The sequence below is a fragment of the Lepidochelys olivacea genome (assembly GCF_965140295.1).
Source record: "Lepidochelys olivacea isolate rLepOli2 genome assembly, chromosome: 4".
Lineage (NCBI taxonomy): Eukaryota > Metazoa > Chordata > Testudines > Cheloniidae > Lepidochelys > Lepidochelys olivacea.
This window is the reverse complement of record NC_140414.1, coordinates 20,726,668-20,739,086: the sequence shown is the minus strand read 5'-3', so window position 1 is coordinate 20,739,086 and position 12,419 is coordinate 20,726,668. Positions and strand designations below refer to the sequence as shown.

The following is a 12,419-nucleotide window of genomic DNA, read 5'->3' as shown; positions in this document are numbered from 1 at the left end:
ACCAGTAATTCCTGCGGAGAAGGCCATTATTCCATTTCATGGGTGACCACTATCAAGCCCATAAACTTGTGATCAAATTAGAGCAGAGATCCAGGCTCAATTTAAAGATTGCAAATGATGATAAATTTACCACTTTCCTTTGCAAAATTAACCAGTGATTAATTTCCCTCACTGACAGAAAGTTGTATCTGATTTCCAATTTCAATTTTTCTAACTTCAACTTCCAGCCATTGGATTTTGTTATGCTAAATTTAGGGGGCCCTTGAAATCAGGTGTACTCTTCCTTTGTAGGTACTTACAGGTTGTTATCAAGTCCCCTCTCAACCTTCTCTTCAATATGGTACATGGATGGAGCTCCTTAATTCTCTCATCCTAAAGCAGGTTTTCCAGACCTTGAATCCTTCGTGTAGTACATCTCCAAACACCCTCCAATTTTTCACCATTTTTTTTCAAGCATGGACACCAGAATGAAACACAGTATTGCTGCAGTGGACTCACCAATGCCACATGAGCAAGTTACAACATCTTCCTGACATTCTCATTTACACACTGGAGGACTGCAGAAGCCCTCTGGGACACAGGATCGCATCGGGAGCTCATGGTCAGCTGATTGTCTGCAATGACCCCTAAGTCCTTTCCAGAGTCACTGCTTTCCAAAATAAGCTCCCCATTCTGTAAACATGGCTTATGTTCTCTGCTCCTTAAGGTATGTCCCTGCATTTGGCTGCCTTAAACCATATGTTATTTTACTGAACCCAGATCAGTCAGGGCAATTAAGATTGCTCTGAATCAGTAACTATTTTTCACCCTCATTTACTGCCCCAACCCCTATCTGCAAAGTGAAACTTACTACAGTCATTGGCAAGTTTCACTTTGAACACAGGCAACAAAGAGGAAGGAATTGGAACAGCATGGGCAAGTTTTAGGCAGGGTGAGTTTCGGGACAGGCAGGATGCAGCACACTTCATTGGAAACCAAGCAGATCCCTGCTCAAGCCAGACGCGGATGCAAACCAGCACTATTTGAAGGTCAGATCCATTTGGTTAAGTACTCCCCCTTCTCCATCTTGCTCTGATTCCCGGTTGCCTCCCCTGCCTTTGGCAATGATCCTGCAAAACCAATGCAGGATCTCAGCAGCTCTGGAAGCCTCTACTAAGGCAGATGTTGTCTTCACATTTTATCTTTCTCTGGGGTGTGATAACTTCTGAGTTATCTCTGATCTAGCAGAGCCAGAGAGAGAGACCTGACAATAACAAGTAGCTCAGCAGAGGCTGCCAGACCTACTGAGAAGATGGAACGAACTTGGCAGGATAGCACCATGAGCATGGAACCTTTTGGGGTCAGGGCCGTTGGAAGTCAGGGAAGGAAAGAGAAGTATTGAGAGTCTGTGGAACAAGCCAGAGAGCTGATCTTGGAGGAGGGACAAAGGAAGGATCAGGGACCAGTAGCTTGAAGAGTCTGAGGGGGAAGAGGAGGATGAGGAGGGGCAGACTGGTGGAGGCTGAAAGAAGGGAGGGAAAGAAAAAGAATCAAAACTACAGATCATTCTCAGTAAGTTAGCAAACACTCAGGGTCTTCTCTGAATCAAAAATCTGAGTCTCTCAATTCATTTCAGCCAGGTTACCATTGGCAGCGAAGCTAATTGCTCAGATAGGGTTAATGAGTAACTTCCTCAGGTGGCTCCACTGAACGAAGGTATTTGCCAGGAAAGACAGTGATTAGCTTGGCCTCCTTTAAATGCACTGCTGCAGCTGTCAGGTCTACCATGCATGCTGGTGCTGGACTCAGGCTGCGCTAACATGGCTGGCAGCAAAACCCATCCACTTCCATAGTCAAAGAAGCAGCACCTGCATAAGGTATCAGCTGCAGGTCTCCCAATGAATATCAAACATGGCCCAATTCATGCTCTTATATAAACCTTCAGCTCTCACGCCCACAATGACAGGCATCAGGCAATTTCTCTTTGCCTACCTGCCCTGAGGGTTGCTGTTTTAAAAATGCAACAGCTATTGATATCCCCAGGATATCTTTGTTCTGTTGGTCTACAGTAACTTAAACACTGAAGGAAAGTGAATCAATAGAAACTATGTGGTTGCTGGAGAGCAATCTCAGACCGCTCGGCTTTGTTCAGCTCAGATCTTTCTAGAGATAACTGACTGGTGGTGTTGCTTGGAAGGCAGGCCGGAACGCAGAGCATGCATGGGGCCAAGGGAGAGAGGACATGTGCTATGGAACCAAAGAGAAAAAAGTGAGTGTCACATCACGCCCATATTCTTCATAGAAATATGCTTATGATATGAATATGGCATAACTACAATGTATTGGATGCAAAATGGGTCTTTGAGATATCAGTTGAAAGGTTATGATTTATCTAATACGATTATCCTATTTGTATGCATGTATCATGGCTGTATCCAAAGTTAGGAATATAAACACTGTATCAATTGCAAAAGTGTTTGCACCTGGGAAATGCCCACCAGATAGTAGGCCATCAGCCTGAATAGGCCATTAGGAAGAACAATAAGACTCTGAATACACTAATCTCCCACCTTCCTGAGACGCTTCCCAAGTTGCTGCTTTGACACTACAGGGTCAGGTAATCGTGTCACCTGATTCTAGACCCCCATCTTGGGCTTTCAGTGTTTTTCCCTTAAGAGGGGTCAGACTGGGACACAAAAGGTTTTATTAAAGGCTGGAGAGTGAGTTAATCAGGGTCGCTGGTTCTTCACAGAATCCCTGCCCAGGATGACTTCTGGAAACACCTAAAACTGATTTGGGGTGAAGGACTGGGATCCAGGCTGAGAAAGGGCAACCTGTGAAGGGTATATCTGGAGGTTTAAGCTGCAAGCAGTGCAGATTACCTTCAAGAAACTCTGCCACCGGCATAAAACAACATTTAGGGTCAGAAATTACTATTTGTAGACAGTTTCTGTAATGTATTAAGCCTAGTTTGCATGTTTTGCTTTATTTGCTCAGTAATCTGCTTTAATCTGTTTGCTGTCCCTTATAATCACTTAAAATCTGTCTTTTGTAGTTAATAAACTTGTCTTTGTTTTCTATAAACCAGTTTGTACAATTCATATCTAGGGAAGGAGAGGCAAAACACTGTGCATATCTCCCTCCAGATTGAGGGAGGGGACCATTTTTTATGAGCTTGCGCCGTACAGATCTCTCTAATCAGCACAAGACAATATTATTTTGGATTTACACCCTAAAGGAGGTGTGCACAGGAGTGCTGGGTAAATCCCCGAGCTGAATCTTCCCACACAGAGCTGATTTCAGTCTGTCTGCAGCTAGGTGTGGCCTTACCTGTGTGTGTGCTAGAGAAGGCTTGAGGGCTTGGCACAGCAAGGACAGGATGAGGAAAAGCCCAGGCTGGTGGAACGGGCGGGCTCAACGGGACCCCAGTATATCAGGTGGCATCCTGAACAGGGGGTCCACCCCGTCACATGAGGACCCTACAGGGTTGGGCCAGAAGCCAAAGGGGCTTTCTATACTTCAAATGGCCTATTTCCTCTGCTTAATTTAAACATTTTGTTGTACAGAGAGCTGTTCCATCTAGGAAACAAACTCTGTTCCATTTTTTCATTGATAGTATAGGATACCTTATCCTTCCACTTGTCTTCCACAGCATATATCTTTGTTCTCTAAAGAGACCCAGCAAATGTTGAGTGCACAGATTCTCTGTGAATGCCCACCAAATCACCCTCCAGCGGCTATATTACCCATCCTCTCACCTCTTCCCCCAAAAACATATAGGAGGAAAGAGGGCTGGGTGTGGGGAAGGGGAGTGGGTAAGATTTTGTTTGGGAGTGAGACATGGAAGGTTGTAGACACTGCTGATTTTGAAAGCAGGGATTATGCAAACAAAGCCATTTTCAGTGACTCCAAGCTGTCAGGATGTAGTCCTCCTGAATTGGTTTTTTGTCCTTTATCGTCACAAGTGGTGACACAAATGTATCGTTATGAAGGTTCACAGTGTGCCTGGCCCTGCAGAGAGAGAGTGCAAGGACTCCATAGGTATGGCTACACAGCAAAGAAAACCCTGTTGCTGGCCTGTACCTGCTGACTTGGGCTCGAGCTGTGGGACTGTTTCATTGCTATGTAGATTCCTGGGTTTGGGCTGGCAGGGTCCCAGAGCCCGGGCTCCAACCGAAGCCCAGATGAAACAGCCCCGCAATCTGAGCCCGAGTCTGCTGGCACAGGCCAGCTGCGGGTGCCTAGTTGCTTGCTGTGTAGACCAACCCCATGAGTCGGACACCAGCCATGCTGACCCATTCCCCAGAAGAGCAGAGTCAGTGGAGCTGGCAGTGTACAGAGGAGGCCATATGCTGTATCTTCTCAAAGAGGGGCAGCAGCAGCTAGACTCCCAAAGGCATCGTCTTCCCCCAAATGCTCCCACTGAGCCAATGAACTTTCAACATCACTGTAAAACAGCCAGGCCCTTTTGAACCACCTTAGGCGTGCTTGCCTCATCCCATGATAGTACTTACTGCTTCTACGCACCTATTTTCATCAGCACAAGTGATGGCCATAAAGCTGAGCATACAGGGAATTGTGTCTGCTCACTGGCAAGTGCACAAACTTGCAGACCCCAAACCCAACAAGATGTCATAACCCTCATCACAGAAAGATATCAACGTCACCGTGAGGTGCAGCAGGTGAATATTGTTTTCTCCATTTTACAGAGGGGGAAACGGATATGCAGACGACCCAACTTTTCAAAGTCCCTAGTGAGCACAAGCACCTCAATTTTTGGGTGTCCAACTGGAGAGACCTTAAAGGAGCCTGATTTTTAGGAAGTTCTAAGCACCCACACTCAGAAAATCAGGCCCCTTTCAGCCATCTTCAGCTTGATACCCAAAAATCAAGGCACTCAAAACCACCGGCCGCTGTAGGCTCACGAGACTCGCTCCCAGTCATACAGCAAACCTGTGTCAAGAGCTGATCATGGGGAACTCAGATCTCCTGACTTCCAAGCCTTTGCTTTTCCCATTAGACTAAACTTCCTTCTACAACATAGCAAGCCATAACGAGGTCACCATCAGCCTTATCACTGACTGGCTTATCAATTATTGGTTTCAGTGATTTGCTTATTATATATAAATGAGCTCATTCGGGTAACAGAGGACAACACAGGTGGTGAAAATCTTCTCCCTATTGATTTTTCAGGACTATATTGTAAGCTTCAAGGAGCCTTCCTACAGTCTAGTACTCTCAGTTTTGTTTCTTTATATTTCAAGAGGGGAAAGGGAGGCCCCTTCCCCCCGTTCACTTAATTCTTCATGGATGGATGAGTCTTTTTCAAATTTTGGTTTCACTTCAGTGCTAAATTAGGAGCATTCCAATGCTGCCAAGTTAAAGGGTTTGATCCACCTCTCTGTTACTCTAGGTTTACGAGTTCCAGCAGTATAAAACTGGGTGTAGAACAGAGCTGAGCCATGCTCAATGTTTTCAAGAGAAAAAAACTCTCGCAAAGCACTGGCTTCCTCCTTGAGGAAAAGAAACCCATGCATTTATAAAAGCATCTGTGCTCAAGATTAATATGAGTCTGCCCGGAATCACTAGTAAATGTGGCATAACTGACATGTTTCATTAAAGCTGTTTGACTAAAGCATAGTGCTTCCTGCGCTCAGCCATTTAACTCCTTTTCAGTTGGTCACAATTCAGAATAAAAATTCATTTAAAGTTTCTTTCCTCAAAAGATTTCTCAGAAATCCCATCTGCATCACTGCAGGTGTGACGATCACAAGCCGTTTTGTGACTGCAAGAGATTAACACTAACGGCGTCGTAAAAGGAACTCATGGAATTATTTGAGAAATAGTTGCCTGACTTGACTTTTTTTGTCGACAATTCTGCCCTGGATATCTAAATGACTCATAAACTGAACAGTTCGTTGCAAGGTAGTGCTAGCTACCTGAAGTAATTCTATTTAGCAATACCAAGACCTCTGTTCTCAAAAGATGAGCTTCTATAACTAAGATAGTCTAAAAAACCATTAATAAAGAGTCTAGGGAGTCATTAATAAAAATCCAAGCACTTTGGTATGATGTAGGCTTTGTCTGTTACAATCAGGTTACATATTTCAATATTCTCATTTGGATAGGACAAAGCAGCACCGCCAGAGTTTTGTCTAGACTTTGCAGGGAGCATTAATCCTGAAAATGTGCGTAAGTGAGTTGCAGGAGAAAGCAAGAATGGGGGCACTGAAGACGGCAAGTCCTTCACCTGTCTTGCATTTCAGGGCAGAGGTCCTTCTTTTTCACTCACTTGACTTTTCTTCTCTCAGCCTTTTCCTTATTCATTTCTGTCTCATCTCAGCACAGCAGACTCCATGTGTCACTCTGCTCTGCCTCGGTCTCTCACTGATCCCGTGAATATTAATCACGCAGTTAGTTCTCTGAATAAGCCTCCTCACTGATTTTCAATTTCCCTTTTTCCTTCGTGGCTTTACTGTTTTACAGCAAAACAAACCCCATTATTAGAGCTGGGGGGAGGGGGAGAAACCCACCACATCAAACCAATTCAGTCAAATGTTCTTTTTAGTTTTAGATTTTTTTTTTTTAAAAGAAGAACTAAAGTGATGAAGCAAGACTGAATCTTTGTGGCTTGTTCATATACTGCAGAAAGCAGTCCTGCAAAGGCAGAAGGATGGACTAGGTAATCTGTTCTCACAGGTCTTTTCCCTTTCTAGGGTCAGATCCTCTACACCAATTTATACCACTTGAGGATCTGATCAATCCTATATATGATTCTATTGACAAACTTACTGCAGACGTTAATAAAACATGCTGCTTCCTGGACAGCTGAAGGACAGTTTGGACAACCTGACTGCATGCATACGAAAACAAAGAGCATACAAAGAAAGGTTGGATGGAAATGAATTATGGAATGGGTCTGAAATTTGAGGCTTTCTCTGCCAGTTTTATTTTATGCAGAAAATGCAGCCGGGCAGAACTAAAGCAAATTGGTTTAATTCCCTGGAGGAAACATGAACAAATTTTCCCAGCAATTTTCCACTCCAGGCATGCATGGGTACGAACATGGATGGAATGCAAAGCCAGTTCACTGCAAACTGGCAATAAAATGAAACATTAGCCTTTTCCAGCTGCCTTTACAGTGCATGGCCATTGCCACTTAAAAGACCAGGAGCAGGCAGAAAGGGAATGGTAAAATAAAACAAACTAAAAGATTAATTAGAACTTGGATTGCAAATTCTTTTAGGCTGGGGACTGCCTTTTCATTATATGTGTGTACAGCACCTGGCACAATGGGGCCCAGATCTTTAATCGGGGTATCTAGAGGTTGATCCAATTCTATTACTCAAAGATAAGGTCATTCAGCCCTGGTCTACACTGGGGGGGATCGATCTAAGTTATGCAACTTCAGCTACATGACTAACGTAGCTGAAGTTGATGTACTTTTAGATCGACTTACCGTGGTGTCTTCACCACGGTAAGTCAACTGCTGCCGCTCCCCTGTCGACTCCGCTGCGCCTCTCATGGTGCTGGAGTTGACGGGAGAGCGCTCGGGGGTTGATTTATTGCGTCTAGAGTAGACGCGATAAATCGATCCCCACTGGATCGATCGCTGCCCGCCAATCCGGCAGGTAGTGAAGACATACCCTTAGACGGGAGCATTCAAAACCTGAAATCTATCGTAAACCCTTTGGGCCAGACAGTTATAGAAAAGCAGTGGTCAAGAATCCAACTCCTGCTTTAGATCTCAATTCAGCAAAGGCACTTCAGCATGTGCTTTACTTTGAGCAACTGGGTATTTCCACAGAAGTCATTAGGACTGCGCAGGTGCTTGAAGCCCACATGCGTGCAGGTGCTTGGCTGAACTGGTCTCAGAAAGAATTACAGCCCCTCTAAAAAGGCCAATATCACAAGGGGAGAAGTGCTGACTTTAAATATCTGTCAGGATGAAAGAGGCTGAATCACAGTTTGGACAAAGAAAAAATATTTCAAAGGAATCGGACAGAAAGCCCCACCTTCCCTATCCTAATCCCAACCTTTAGAAACGTGCAGAGATACACTCATTTAGAGACACTTTCCACTGTTCTGTAGAACTCGTGATTAACAGAGTAAGAGTCCCTAAATATTCCTGATGCGAACAGCTACCACAAGAGATGTTCTGGGAAGGAGAAGTGTGAAAAGCAAGAAAATATCACCAAAGAGGAAAGGATGTTTGTGTGTGACTCTGGCTACCTGCCATATCCCATGTCGCTCTCTAATTCGCTCTAATAAACACCTGCACTGCAGCCTCCTGGTGAGGGCTGATTTCATTAGCTGTAGTTTAGCCTGTGCTGGAAACAAAGTATACACCAAAGAATCGGATTCCAGTAAATGGCTATGGATTTTAGGTCAATGGTAAAATATAGCAGTTCTCTCACCCTCCCAAGAGCAAGACACAATAACATTTCCCTGGGAGAAACTTCTGAATTGAAATAGGACTGATTCAATCACAGTGTTGAGAAGTAGGGATTTCAGAAGCAGATGGTTAAAGAGTGCATTCTTCTCCCATTTGCCATCATCTTAACGTTACATGATTCTGTTATTTTGTGGCGTTACGGCACTGAAAACTTTTGTCCTCATGTTGGCAATGGATCTCTAAACACAGACTCTGCACTGTAGCTTAGACATGTGGCTGTTTTACCAGGCAGCCCTATTTGTAAGTTACCTGCACAGTGGAGGTGATCCTGGAAGAATCCATCCCCACACAATGTCACACATTGCCCGTACTTCATCAGCAGGGATCCCTGACATGAGGTACACTCAAACCCATTGGTGCAAGTGGAGCACGTCTCCATGCAGGCTGCCCACACAAAACAAAGGGAAAAAGAGACAGCGTTACCTTAACATGTCATTGTGCACTGATACTGATCTGTGCATGGTCAGTCTGCAGGCTAAATTCAGGGACGCATCCCTATGCAGGAAAAGCATTTGAGACTAAAGATGGTTGAAAAAAACTGGTTCCTTTTTTTGCTGAAATTTTTTGAAACTCTAAATTTTCCAACGAGCTCTAGTTTAGACCAGCTGAAATCAATAGGACATAAAGAGATGCTTTGTGCTTTCCTGAATCCAGGACTGAAAGACTAACCTTACTGATATCCAATTTGGTGTTGTGTTTCCACATCCATAAGAGATAACAAGGAGGAAGGTTTTCATACAATAACAGTCCATGACTGGGAGGCAATGTGAATAAGCAGTCCTCCAGGACTAAAGCAAAAGCCTGAAGGAAATCCAATCAGCTGAGATTGGAACATAGGCTATACCTAAGCAAACCCCAGCATCCCGATAGAATCCAGAATCACAGCTCCCCACACAGCGTCCATTCTGGAGCCACTTGGTTGCATCGCGGCAGACATCACAGTGATCAAAGGACCGAGAGCAGGTCAAGCAGTCTGAGTGGCATTGCACTAGCATGAAGAACAAAAAAGAAAGAAGCTGTCAGCACTGTGTGCCTTGTGTCAAGAAGTCTGGAAATAACACATACGCTATAGTCAAAGCAAAACTCAGTTCATGGCCTCTCTGCTAATGGCTCAAGGCATTGTCTCATAAATTGCATGCGATCAGTTAAATGCTGCATTTTATTGGACTGGGTAAGTAAGCATTGCATTTAATTCAAGTTCTCCAGCTTGGTGTTAAACAGTCCATTCACAATCCATGTTGTCTCTTTTCATTGATATTCTTATACCATCAGGAATTAATGGCCCACAGCAATTGGAACTTGAGTTACCTCAGGCCATATCCCGTAACAAAGTCAATGGGAGTTTGGCCAAGTCAGCTTGGAGCAGGGGTTGCAGGCTTAGTGATGCAGAGAGATCACCTGACGGGACAGGGTTACGACAAGATATTTCCCTACAGTAGGTGTTTCTCACACTACAAGGCTGGCCTCCATGTGGTGGCCAAGGGACTGAATATTTTTTCTTTATTGCTGAATCATTTTTACCTAAATAAACAGAGAATGGTCTCCTCTGTCCCTATGCACACGTAGCAGCGTCTCCACTGCTTGACAATCACCTTACTGCTGAGAGAGATAGGGCACAGTTTAGGCTCCATTCAGGAGCGAAGCTCTCTGCACTAATCCAAAGTGTTCCCTGAAAGTAGAACCAGCTGCTGTCCCATGAGCAGGCCTCAGCTTAGAAAGAGCGACACTATGCACTGGGTAGGGGAGTGTGGGTTTCCCCCCCAAAGCGCATCTGTCAGAGACCAGTAATTTACAATGGCTTCATGAAAACATTTGGGTGAGGGAAGCTCTTCCCCTGCTATAGTTTGTGGGAAGGTGGGGACAACGCCGTGGCAGAGTTTGGAGAACTCTGGGCTAAACAGTTAAAATTTTGGAAGGTTTTACAGGATCATCAGCCTGGACCCTGCATTTCAAAACTCTCATTGCCTCTGTTGCAGCATGGAGAGACGTAGTGGGCGGGTCCGTGGAAAGGAGATTTCAAGGGGAGCAGGGAGTATGCAGAACACAGGCTTGGTTCTATACAGCCCCAGGCAATGATCTCCGTAGATCGTATTTTCCAAAGAGCTCAGCACGCAGTTAGGCACCTAAACGAAGTCAGCAGAATTTCAAAAGCACTCAGCACCCAGTGAGAGATAAAAAGGCATCTTTTACAAAGTGGAAGTCAAATCCTAGTGAGGTAACTAGAAAGGAGCATAAACACTGCCAAATTAAATGTAAAAATGTAATAAGAAAAGCCAAAAAGGAGTTTGAAGAACAGCTAGCCAAAAACTCAAAAGGTAATAACAAAATGTTTAAGTAAAGTATATCAGAAGCAGGAAGCCTGCTAAACAACCAGTGGGGCCCCTGGACGATCGAGATACAAAAGGAGCACTTAAAGACGATAAAGTCATCACAGAGAAACTAAATGAATTCTTTGCTTCAGTCTTCACGGCTGAGGATGTTAGGGAGATTCCCAAACCTGATCCGTCTTTTGTAGGTGACAAATCTGAGGAATTGTCACAGATTGAAGTGTCACTAGAGGAGGTTTTGGAATTAATTGAGAAACTTAACAGTAACAAGTCACCGAGACCAGATGGCATTCACCCAAGAGTTCTGGAAGAACCCAAATGTGAAATTGCGGAACTATTAACTATGGTTTGTAACCTGTCCTTTAAATTAGCTATTGTACCCAATGACTGGAAGATAGCTAATGTAACGCCAATATTTAAGAAGGGCTCTAGAGGTGATCCTGGCAACTACAAACTGGTAAGTCTAACGTCAGTACCAGGCAAATTAGTTGAAACAACAGTAAAGAATAAAATTGTCAGACACATAGAAGAACATAAATTGTTGCACAAAAGTCAACATGGTTTCTGTAAAGGGAGATCATGTCTTGCTAATCTATTAGAGTTCTTTAAGGGGGTCAACAAACATGTGGACAAGGCGGATCCAGTGGACATAGTGTACTTAGATTTCCAGAAAGCCTTTGACAAGGTTCCTCACTAAAGGCTCTTATGTAAATTAAGTTGTCATGGGATAAGAGGGAAGATCCTTTAATGGATTGAGAACTGGTTAAAAGACAGGGAACGAAGGGTAGGAATAAATGGTAAATTTTCAGAATGGAGAGGGGTAACTAGTGGTGTTCCCCAAGGGTCAGTCCTAGGACCAATCCTATTCAACTTATTCATAAACGACCTGGAGAAAGGGGTAAACAGTGAGGTGGCAAAGTTTGCAGATGATACTAAACTGCTCAAGACAGTCAAGACCAAAGCAGACTGTGAAGAACTTCAAAAAGATCTCACAAAACTAAGCGATTGGGCAACAAAATGGCAAATGAAATTTAGTGTGGATAAATGTAAAGTAATGCACATTGGAAAAAATAACCCCAACTATACATACAAGATGATGGGAGCTAATTTAGCTACAACTAATCAGGAGAAAGATCTTGGAGTCATCGTGGATAGTTCTCTGAAGACGTCCACGCAGTGTGCAGCAACCGTCAAAAAAGCAAACGGGATGTTAGGAATCATCAAAAAAGGGATAGAGAATAAGATGGAGAATATCTTATTGCCCTTATATAAATCCACGGTACGCCCACATCTTGAATACTGCGTGCAGATGTGGTCCCCTCATCTCAAAAAAGATATACTGGCATTAGAAAAGGTTCAGAAAAGGGCAACTAAAATGATTAGGGGTTTGGAACAGGTCCCATATGAGGAGAGATTAAAGAGGCTAGGATTTTTCAGCTTGGAAAAGAGGAGACTAAGGGGGGATATGATAGAGGTCTATAAAATCATGAGTGGTGTGGAGAAAGTGAATAAGGAAAAGTTATTTACTTGTTCCCATAATATAAGAACTAGGGGCCACCAAATGAAATTAATGGGTAGCAGGTTTAAAACAAAAGGAAGTTCTTTTTCACTCAGCGCACACTCAACCTGTGGAAATCCTTGCCTGAGGAGGTTGTGAA

General features: G+C 43.9%; 1 protein-coding gene across 5 annotated transcripts in view; it reads right to left on the bottom strand.

Annotated features, from left to right (window-relative positions):
* Positions 1–12,419, bottom strand: part of FRAS1 (Fraser extracellular matrix complex subunit 1) — a 308,408-nt gene that overhangs the window by 144,454 nt on the left and 151,535 nt on the right. For all 5 annotated transcript variants that reach the window (XR_014711451.1, XM_084627181.1, XM_084627178.1 and 2 more), the window contains 2 exons: positions 9,279–9,422; positions 8,684–8,818 (listed from right to left, as the gene is read on the bottom strand). Coding sequence is in view for 4 of the 5 variants with exons in the window: in XM_084627181.1 (XP_084483307.1) it covers positions 8,684–8,818; positions 9,279–9,422 (279 nt within the window). In the remaining variant the exon portion in view is untranslated. The remainder of the gene's footprint in view (positions 1–8,683; positions 8,819–9,278; positions 9,423–12,419) is intronic.